The sequence below is a fragment of the Mus caroli genome, chromosome 5 (genome assembly GCF_900094665.2).
Source record: "Mus caroli chromosome 5, CAROLI_EIJ_v1.1, whole genome shotgun sequence".
NCBI lineage: Eukaryota > Metazoa > Chordata > Mammalia > Rodentia > Muridae > Mus > Mus caroli.
Genome location: NC_034574.1, coordinates 93,145,438 through 93,156,468, shown reverse-complemented (window position 1 = coordinate 93,156,468; position 11,031 = coordinate 93,145,438). Strand labels below are relative to the sequence as shown.

The window sequence follows — 11,031 nt, the reverse complement described above, 5'->3', positions numbered from 1 at the left end:
GGTTTCTCTGTGTAGCCCTGGCTGTCCTGGCACTCACTTTGTAGACCAGGCTGGCCTCGAACTCAGAAATCCGCCCGCCTCTGCCTCCCGAGTGCTGGGATTAAAGGCTTTTTAATTTTTAAACAAATCTAGTCACCGGCCTTTTCAAATAGATCTAGAACTTAACCACTCCTAATCACCATTTCTGTTACTCTCCTCGACCACATTTTGTGATTACTGCCACAGTCCCTACAAGACCTCTTTCCCACTTGGTCCCCCTTTGTCTCCCCTGGTCCCATCACCTGCCTCATCCACTGTCCTCTCCTGTGGTTCCCTGAAGTCTCCAGAGCCTTGTGTTGGAGTTTCCTCCAACATACTTAGCCAAATAGGTAGCGCCTCGCTTTCTTCAAGTCTTCACTGAAGCCACAGTACAGGTTCGACCTTCCCTAGATGCCTATTTCATACCCTGAGTATATCATATTGTCCTCTACTTCATTGTTTTTCGTGTATTTATGACTAAGGTACTCTGTGTTTCATCTACACTGGTTGGCATCTGTCTTTCCTATCAGAACCTATCAGATACACGGGCTGCCTTTGTTCCACAAGGGAAGTGATGTTTGTCTGTCGACTTCATTGGAGTCTCAGTGCTGAGGGAAAAACCTGGCATAGGGTAGACATGTAATAAATCTGTTGGTACAGCATCTTACACAAGAGAAAGCTGAGGCTCAACACAAGGAAATAATCTACTCAGGGCCACATAGCTAGGAAGTAGCCAAGTGGAGTAGTTAAATGCTCTGTGATGTTTTATAACATTAAAAAATCCATTTAGCAAAAAGCCAGACGATACCAATGGCCCCACTCCAGCCTTTCTCCCTTCTACTGATGGAAGAAAGGAGTTTGAAATGAGCTGGGATCTCCTGCTGAGGGGCATCAGGAGATTGCCTGTGGGCTGCTGGCAAGGACGTTCAGACTGAGTGTCATTAAGGAAGGAAGGAAGCTAGCAAGCTATCTCCGTGCTGGGCCTGGCCTGAGGAGCAGAGGCCAAGGCCTGTAATTAAATGCAGAACAGCTGCTCTAGGCTGGCACTGCGTGGGGGAGGGATCTGGGCCACACGGGGTGGATTTGCAGTGAAACAGTCCCGGAGAACAGCAGTTTTTGATATCAAGAATCAGCACATGAGCATCCCGCTTTGACTTGCCCATGGTCCCTGAGACACCTCCTTTCATCTACACCAGGGTAGAAGCGCGGAAGTCTCACAGGACCCGGAAGGACGCTCCGGGCTTTGCAATTAGGCTCGCTGCTGCTTTGCCGGAATGATCAGGGGTTTTGTGGCTGGGTTGGATTTTGCATGTTCATTTCTGTAAGTTGCATCTCTTTCTCAGGAAAAGGGAATTTTTGGCTGGATGTGCTCACGCGAGCTAGCGAAGCACACAACTGGTGTTTCTTGCCATGTTGCAGGCGCACGCTCTACACAGGGTTCAGCGGGGTGGAGCTTTGAAAACTGGAGCGTTGGCTGGCAGGTAGCTAGCTTCTTGGCCAGTTGACAAGGAGGAGGCAGAGGCACAGAGTAGAGGTTGAGTCCTCCAGGCTGCAGCCCCACTTCAATGGTGCACCAGAGTTGCAGTCATGGGAGGCCAGGCCAATGGGAGGCTTTAGGGCACGAGGTCCCGACTGGGGCATCGCTGTCCTAGCTATACTGTGAGACTTGAGCAGGAGAGGCCCATGGAACTCTAGTCAACAGCAAGGTATTGACTCAGAACAGGCCTAGGAGAGGAAGCTCTGAAGGCTTGGCTGAGAGAGAGAGAGAGAGAGAGAGAGAGAGAGAGAGAGAGAGAGAGAGAGAGAGAGAGGAGGCCCCTGGTTCAAAATGCTTGTTAGCAACAGTCCATGGCTCTTGGTGCTGTTATCAGTCTTCTTTCTTTTTTACTTGTTTTTTTCCTGACAAGGGCTCACTCTATAGCCCAGGCTAGCCCCAAACTCACAAGCTTCTCTCCTCCTGAGTGCAGGAATTAGAGGTGTGCATTACCACACCCAGCTCAATAACTTTCTACTGACTGGTTACTTTTGATGTGGCTATATGCTTGAATCCATACTTTAATTTTTTTTTTTTGAGGCAATATCTTGGTCAGGATAGCCTTGAACTCAGCATTCTCCTGCCCCTGCCTCTTGAGTGCTGCTGGGCTTACAACCTGCCTGTTGTACCTGGGTTGTTTATTTTGTGCTGACTTGGAGTGCAACATCTGGTGGATAGAGAACACCTCCAGTGGCGAATCACATGCCTTTTTACCAATCTAAGTTAATACAGACTCATGCACCTAAAATTATTTAAGAAATGCTGGATGTCTCTTGAAATTATTCAAGTAAGCCTGACTGTCAGGTTCACTGGTAGAGAAGTATCCAGGAGCTAGCTCAGATTCATGGTAACAGGATAAACATTCCTCAGAGATGCATGGGTTGGCTGGCTACTTATTTTACATGGAAGTTGTTCCAAAGTATGCCAAAAGGCTGGCTACTTCCTACAGCATTCTGCCTGTCTCAGTTCTCAAAACTGTGCTAATGGCCTCACTTTGTAACCATGTGGGCTCACGGTCCCTCTTCCCACAGGTCCAGTGTCTGATGACGGCATGGCATTCTTCCTTGTCGTAGGTACTAGAAGATCATGTGTTTCCTGTCCCCCCCCCCCACCACCACTGATGCCCTGGTACATCTGGGGAGAGTCTATGGAATTCCTTCTTTGTAACTTCCATTCTCTGATACATTGTTGCCCTCAATGGCATCTGGCTGGTCAACAGCGCTGCCCATGTATAGGAAAGCAGACCTATGACAAGCAAATCAGCCCTCAGAAGAAACTACTCATGCTCTGGGAGCCACTGGTGAGTGAGGCATTGAGAGCCAGAAGAGGCATGGTGGTCCAGATGTTATTGACTTAGTGAGAGGGAAGGGTTTGTGACTCTAAAAAATGAGAGTAGAGCAGTGCAGAGACACTGAACATTGGCCTTGGCATCCTAGCTCTGAGACAAGTCGGGCGAGTTCTCTGCTTTACGATGCTCTTATCCGTCAAACAGGAAAGAGCAATGCCTCCCTTGTAGAGCATACAAACTGCACAGTGCCACTCCTGGAGCACGGAAGATGATCAATAAATGGTATAATAGTTACTTTCATCATGAAAATTTTCCTACAGGAAGAAAAGCAGCAATTGCTTTGTTTCTCAAACAGTCTTGTCTACTCTAGACTTGGCTATCCAATCATATGTCAGGGGGGAAAAGGTCTTCAATCATGCAATGGCAAGAAAGGAGAGTCATGGACCACAAGTAGCTAAGAGTAATGTTAGCCAGTGCAGACTCCAAGTTAGGTTCATCCTGGGTCCTCCACTTGCTCTCTGGGCACGGTCCTCAACATTCTGGGTTCTTATCTGTAATAAGACAGTAGGTAGGTAGCCCTTCCCTCCTCCCTGGGTCACTGGAGAGTAAAATGAGTTAATACACAACCTTGTCAAGCTGCTTAGCACGAAGTCAGCCCTTTGTGGCGCTGCCTTTATTGCCAGCTTTATGGTCGTAGGTGAGTTACCTCTCCCATCTGTGCATTTCTGTCCTCATTTTAAAGCAGCAATAATCATAGCAGTTAGCTGAGAGGCGTGAGGATAATAGGAGTTAGTACTTAGCCCTTAGCGCTCTGCTCAGTGTGCAGTAAGCAACTCATAAATATTAGCTGAGCCCCTCCAAATGCAATGCTGGCTCCTTGGTAAAGCTCTGAGCATTGAGCAGAGACCAAGCCAGGAGGAGAAGGGTAGGAACAGTCTCTGCCACTTGGTGGTGAGCTCCTGTGTCTGTTTCATCAACCATCCAACTAAGATGGGGCGGGGTGGGGGTGGGGCTTAAGGTCTTGTCAACCTGTGTTGACAGCAGCAACTGGAGGGAGATAATCTGAGCTCTAGCTGTGGAGTCACTCCATGGGAGGGAACGGGAGGAGGGGAGCCCAGAAGGGATTGTCTCCTCTCTGCTGCTTTCTCCTCTCATCTTGTGTCTTGAGTGGCTATAACTAGAGGAGCCACATTATGTGCCATTTCCAGGCACAAATAGAAGTGGGGACACCAGTGTTATATACCTACAGTGAACTAGTATTCACAAATGAAAAGACTCAAGCTAGGGTACACCAGACAGCCTGGGTGAACCTGGGAGATCACTGCTGAGTGGCAGCAGACAGTCACAAAGGAGCTGAGACTGTGTGACTTCATCACATCATCTGTCCACAGCAGGACAGGCAGAGTGCGCAAAACTGCTTGCTGTGCAATCCAGAGGACCTGAGTTCAATTCCCAGGACCCACAGTAGAGGGAGAGCGCTGGCTCCCTAAAGTTACCCTTTGACCTCCACATGTGTGGCATGGCACATGTTCAACTCTATCTCTACACACACACAAGTGCACATTAACAAATAAAAATCTATAATCTGTCCAAGGCAGTCAGATTTATAAAGACGGAAAATAGGCCTAAGGAATGGGAAGGGGAACCAGCTAAAGAGTCATGGGGGGGCGGGGGCATAGAAGATGATGGTGGGAGCCTCTTGAAGAATATTGAAAATTCTCAAGGTCATTGTAATGTATTATATTGTGCACTCTAGAAGGGGAGATTCTGTGAATTATAACTCAATAAAGCCTCTTTAAAAGGAAATGAACTGATCATGGGGAATGAAAATGAAAACCAAAAGGAGCTAGCGCCTCACCTTAGTTAGAATGACTTAGCACAAAGATGAAGGGTGCCTATTGGCCTTTCCCTCCTCCTGCTCCTCTTCCTCCTGCTCCTCCTCTTCCTCTCCCTCCTCCTGCTTCTCTTGCTCCCCCTCCTCCTTTGTAAAAGGGTGTAGTCATTGAGGCTAAACAATATGAAAGAATTTTTGAAAACGTTAAAAAAAGGGAATTACCATGTGATCCAGCAAGTTTACAATCTGGTGTGCATCCGAAGGAAATGAAATGTTTTCAGAAGAGGCACTGCACTGCCAGGTCTATTTAAGCCCTGTTTCCAATATTCAAGATACTGAGTGAATGTCCACCAGTGGAGGAATATGCTACGTGAGTGTGTGATAGACAGCACTCCTCAGCCTTAGTGAAGAAGGGCATCCTGTCAGACGCAGTGAACTTGAAGGCTGTAACACTTGTAGGGCATCAGGCACAGAAAGACAAATGCTGCAGCATCTTGTATATCTGTTGAACCCCCAAAAGTGAAACTCACAGAAACAGGGAGTAAATGGGGTCACCAGGTGCTGGAATATGTAAGGAGGGCAAGAGGTATTGGAACACATACACACACGTGCACACACACATGCACACACACACATGCACACACTCTCATACACACACATGCACACACTCTAATACACACACATATGCACACACTCTCATATACACATATACACACCATGCACACACATTCTCATATACACACACATACATGCACACACACTCTCATATACACACTTGCACACACTCTCATATACACACATCTACACACACTCACACACACACACACACACACACTCCCATTAGACAGAAGGAATCAATTAAAGAGATCCATTGCATAATATGGTGATATATCTGTCAACAATGTATTGCAAATTGCTGGTAGTTGTTTTTTAGTTTCTACCACAAAAACTATGTATGTAGGGAATGTATAGGTGAATTAGCCCAGTTTAGTCATTCTACAATGTACATACATTTTCAACATGTGTGCTTATATGTCATACATACGTTTTTGTTATTTAAAAAATTAGCAAAAGAAAAACCAAGAGAATCAAACGAGAGAAGCTCATTTGCCCTGAAGATGCCTCCTGAAGAATGGCAAGGACGAGACAAGTCAGTGGGAGACAGGAATTCTTCACACTAGACCTGATATTTAAAGGCCAGGTTTTTAATTCACTCTCCTGTCTGAACATTCTCATTTCTCCCTTCCAGAGCATGAAGGAAGTCTCCCTGTAATCACTCCCTCCCACAGAGGCTATTTCCCTTTTATGAACTTATGTCAAAATAATGGCCTGCTGTCAGCCTCATAGCATTTACCTTGAGAAGGGCAGCCCCCAAGGAGCAGCATCTTGTCTGCCGCCGATGCCGAAGAGCTAATCTCGTGTTGCTGCTGAACAACGGTGCTGTTATTTCCTGTCCAACTTAGCCTGTCTAGCAACTCAGTGAATGTTTCCGAGCGCTGGAGCCAAGTCTTTTGCCCAAACAGGCGGTCTGAAACAGCCTTAAATGCCGTAGATCTTAAAACCTGATAAAAACTTCTATGCAGGCATCCATGTGTACTGCTGTTCTGTTAACATCTTTCAGGAAACAGAGCCAGTCTAGATGTCCGCCAGCAGATGGCTAAGAAGTGTGATACATATACACCGTGGGATGCCATGCAGCTACAGAGCAGGGAGAGCTCAGGGCACTCACAGGAAAACCACCGTCATCAAACATCCAAATGAGCCAAACTTGGGAAGATGGTTGTCTGTCGAGTGTTTTATTTTATATGTAGAGCCTAGATTTAAAGTAATGTGTGTGCACTGATGTGTGTGCTTTTACATACACACCACTCCTAAAACTAGAAAGGGGATCATTAGGAGAGCGGAGATTTTCAGGGATGAAGGGGAAGGACTGGGAGAGAGAGGGCATTCAATAAGAAAGCCAAGGAGACTAACAGAAGCAGGGATGGCTGGAGCGAGGCAGGGTAGAAGAGAAGGCAGTGAGGACGTGGAGCAACTGAGAAATATAATGACACATATGGATGAAGACTTCATATTGAAACTACTTTGTATCCTAACCTTAAAAAGTGAATTAAAAACAAACAAACAAATCCCAAACACTAACAACATCCATGGGGGAGGCGGCCATGACCAGTGACGTCAAGGCACCCTTTGTTTTCCAGGTGAAGGCTTCCGCAATTACCACCACCCTCTCCCTTTTGACTTCTCTACAAGCAAATTTGGCTTAAATTTCAACCCAACTGTACTGGCTAGTTTTGTGTCAACTTGACACAGCTGGAGTTATCACAGAGAAAGGAGCTTCAGTTGAGGAAATGCCTCCATGAGATCCAGCTGTAAGGCATTTTCTCAATTAGTGATCAAGCGGGGAAAGGTCCCTTGTGGGTGGGACCATCTCTGGGCTGGTAGTCTTGATTCTATAAGAGAGCAGGCTGAGTAAGCCAGGGGAGGCAAGCCAGTAAGTAACACCCCTCCATGGCCTCTGCATCAGCTCCTGCTCCCTGACCTGTTTGAGTTCCAGTCCTGACTTCCTTAGGGATGAACAGCAGTATGGAAGTGTAAGCCAAATAAACCCTTACCTCCTCAACTTGCTTCTTGGTCATGTTGTTTGTGCAGGAATAGAAACCCTGACTAATACACCAACCAACTGGTTCATTGACGTCATGTGCTTCCTGGGACTGGCCACTGACCACAAACGGGTGACCAAGCAGATGACTAAGGCCTGCAAGGCCATGACTGGTGATGGCAGTGGCTGAAGCCTGCCCAATGCCGTCCATAGTGACGACTCTTGGTGACTCTCCGCATCCAGCTAGCGGCTGTTGGCTTACAGTTCTCTTGTTTGCTGCTTGTAAGAGGGGATAGGTGGTAGAGAGGGGATGAAATCTACAGGGTTTGGGAAGCTTCATTTGTCTCAGATAATGTCAACTGTAACAATCAATGATAAAAATCAGTCGGCATGGTTTAAAAGATGAAGATATGGGAAATGGCTCTTGTGTTATTTTCACAGTTTATAACTTCCTGACTTTCCACTGTCTGCTCTAAAAGACATTGTGTCTGGGGCTGGTGAGGTGGCTCAGTGGCAAGAGGTCAAAATATGTGCTGAGTTTGATCCTTTGGGACCCACATAGTGAAAGGAGAGAATTGAGCCTTCAAGTTATCCTCTACATGTAGAAGATATGTGAACCACATGTAACACACACATGCTCACATACACATGATCACTTGTGTATATACACAAACACTTGTGCTCCTAAACGATCACTTGTGCACACACACAATCACTTATACAAACACGCACAACCACTTATGTACACGTGCGTGTGCACACGCGCACGCACACACACACACATGATCACTTGTATGCAAACACAATAAATCTAATCTTAAAATAGTTTAATGACGGTGGGCTGGAGAGATGGCTCAGCAGTTAAGAGCATTGACTACTCTTCTGAAGGTCCTGAGTTCAAATCCCAGCAACCACATGGTAGCTCACAACCATCTGTAATGAAATCAGATGCCCTCAGCTGGTGTGTCTGAAGACAGCTACAGTGTACTTACATATAATAAATAAATCATTTAAAAATATATAAAAAATAGTTTAATGGATGTATTTATTGCTCAGCCCACTCTATAAGTCAATGCTTATTTAGATGTCCTGTTTTCTCCTTCCTATTACCATTTTAAAGGTGTATAATTTAGACATGCCAGACATCATATTAAACACAAATTAAGCTTTCATCTTAATGTTTATACACCTAATTTGTATTCTAATTGATCTCAGCCACTGATGCATGCTACTTTAGGTACTTCTACTAAATAAGTGTATTAATTTTCCACACCAGGCCATCAACACTTAATAACCAATAACTCACCTGGAGTCATCAGCGTTTACGGATGTGTCCTGTGCATGTGGCCGTCATTGATTTTGCAGCAAAAGATAAAGTGATCATTATGTAGCTTCTGAATTAGAACAGAATGGGTGTGAAGGGCGTATGGACGCCCACTGTGCGAGAGGTGAGAGGGAGAGGAAGTGTCTGTTAGGTTGGCACCTGGTAGGTTCAAGATAACATCCGGAGGGATACAGGGTTTAAAATTTAAATGTTAGGAAAGGACATGATTCACCAACTGGGAATTATGATGAAGTTCTTCATCCAGCGGGTGTTTAACAGTGTTACTTGGCCTTTAGAAATGTGCGAACCATGAGCAATTTACAATAAATGATTACCGTTCGTTGGTGTCCTTGTCCCGATAATTACATGTTATTTAGGGACTGTTCTCTCCAGCTCTGGATGCTTGGTGATCACTCACATTTAGCAAACTCTCGATTACTGATGGCTTCGAGGCCAGGCATTGCCCATCCTATCTGCCCTTTGGCACAGCCAGGGGGAAAGTTGGCACATCTCTGTAGAATGGGGACCCTTCCCCCACCCCCATGGTTCTGTCCCTCATTTCCCATCTACCACTAGCAGCACTTACTAATTAGCACTTACTAATTGGCTGGTAAATGGGAACCTGATCCTGCTTATCACCAAGAAGATGACAGACATCTGTTTCATTCTAGGGGGAAGAAGCTCAAGTAGAGTCCTGTCCTCCCCTTACCCTGATGTCATGGTGACCACACAGAGCCAGCCTGGGATGGTGGAGCTAACTCATTAAGCCTGACTCTGTCTAAGGTCCACTCAGCCCTAACATACATCAGCAGGATTAGGTATGAGGCTATATCTGACTTCTTCTTAAGGTAGTGCCCACCCCTTTCTGGAACCGGAATGATCAAAACTGAGAGAAAAATAGTTGTGTCTACTTGGGAGGAGATAGACAGAGGCTGAAGGAGTGGAGTACGCTTGGTGAAATACCTGTATTTCATCCATGCCCCAAAAGTGATGAAGCACAGCTTCACCCACCAGGAAAAGCTACGGGATGAGCAGAACATCCCTCACAGGGTGCTCCGCCACAGTGCCAGATGCCGCACTGAGGGTGAGTGGCGTGGCTCAGACACAAGCTGGACAATGGGGTGTAGAGCAACGGGCCACAGACCAGAAGCCTCCAGGCCTACTTCTGTCGTTCACTAGTTGTAAACGGGTTCTGTGGAAGTTTCTCTCTGAAGAAGACAAACAACTGCGCCTGTTGCTCCTTTCTCCCCAGAAACAAAATATCCAAGTAAACAGCTTAAAGCAGCAGGTTTTATTTTGACTCAATTTTTTTCCAAAAGCTGAACATCCGCAAGTGGCAGGGGCAGAAATGAGGCAGGAAGAGGCTCTGCTAGGACTCAGGCATCAAAGGCTTGTCATCAGGGAACTATACATCCTCCAGCCAGGCCCCACCTCCTCATTTCCATAACCCAATCTGGCCCCACCTCCTCACTTTCATAATCCAACCAGGCCCCACCTCTTTATTTCCATAATCTAAACAGGTCCACCTCCTCATTTCCATAACCCGACCAGGCCCCACCTCCTCATTTATATAATCCATCAATTTCTGAATCCACTCAGGAGCTTGAACCCTGTAGTCCGTTCATTTCCTCCAAACCCACTGACTGGTCACCAAGCCTTTGCCACATGAGTCTTTGGGGAACACTTCACCCTCAAACCATAACACTGTGTATCACCCCGCAGTCTTTTTCTTTGAAACTCTGGCTCCTCCCCGCGCCTCTCATTGTTCTCAGAGGACAAACCTTTCCCGGGTTCGGTCATGAGCTAGGACGCATGTTCCTTTCTTTATTTCAGTCCTGTCCCCAGATACAGGGACACTGAAGTATAGTTGTTTCCTCATTGTCTGAAAAATGAGGAAGGAAACACACGTCTCTCTCTAACCCCTGTGATCCTTTTTTAAGCTTCCACAGTTTAAGGAGTCAGTCAAACCCCTTTTCTTCCCTTTCCCCTGCGTCACGGAAGCGCTATAAATGAACTGGAACGTTTTTTGTCCATGTTCTCTCCGCCATTTCCCTGCAGATCTATGCCCGTAGCCCTACCCCACCCCACCCCCACCCCTGGGAATATTCCTGACTTCTAAATCTGCCTCATCAGAAGAAGAAGAGGAAGGAAGCCCTGGTTCCAGGTACCTGTGGGCATAGCGAGCCTGGCAGCAAAGCAGTGGGTGGCTCTGCCGAAGCCTTCGGCCTTCATTCTCCCTTCTTCTGCCCGCCCTCCACGGTGTCTCTGAGCCCAGGAGTGGAGGGGGAGCCAGTCACATTTTGATGGTGACTGTCTCACAGTTTCAAAGTTTTAGGAAGGCCTTGACCTGATAAAGGGCACCCTCACTTCTAGCTCCCGTCCTGGTTTTGAGGAAAACATGCCTTAGGCCATTTGTCACAACTTCCAGTCT

At 46.6% G+C, this 11,031-nt stretch overlaps 1 protein-coding gene across 1 annotated transcript in view; it reads left to right on the top strand.

The window, feature by feature from the left end:
• The window catches only part of Scd5 (stearoyl-CoA desaturase 5), a 71,733-nt gene extending 64,267 nt beyond the window's left edge, over positions 1–7,466 (top strand). The window contains 5 exon segments of the mRNA XM_021163367.1: positions 2,695–2,782; positions 2,785–2,832; positions 2,835–2,852; positions 6,876–6,949; positions 7,350–7,466. Of these exon segments, the coding sequence (XP_021019026.1) occupies positions 2,695–2,782; positions 2,785–2,832; positions 2,835–2,852; positions 6,876–6,949; positions 7,350–7,466 (345 nt within the window).
• Positions 7,467–11,031: the final 3,565 nt, after the last annotated feature.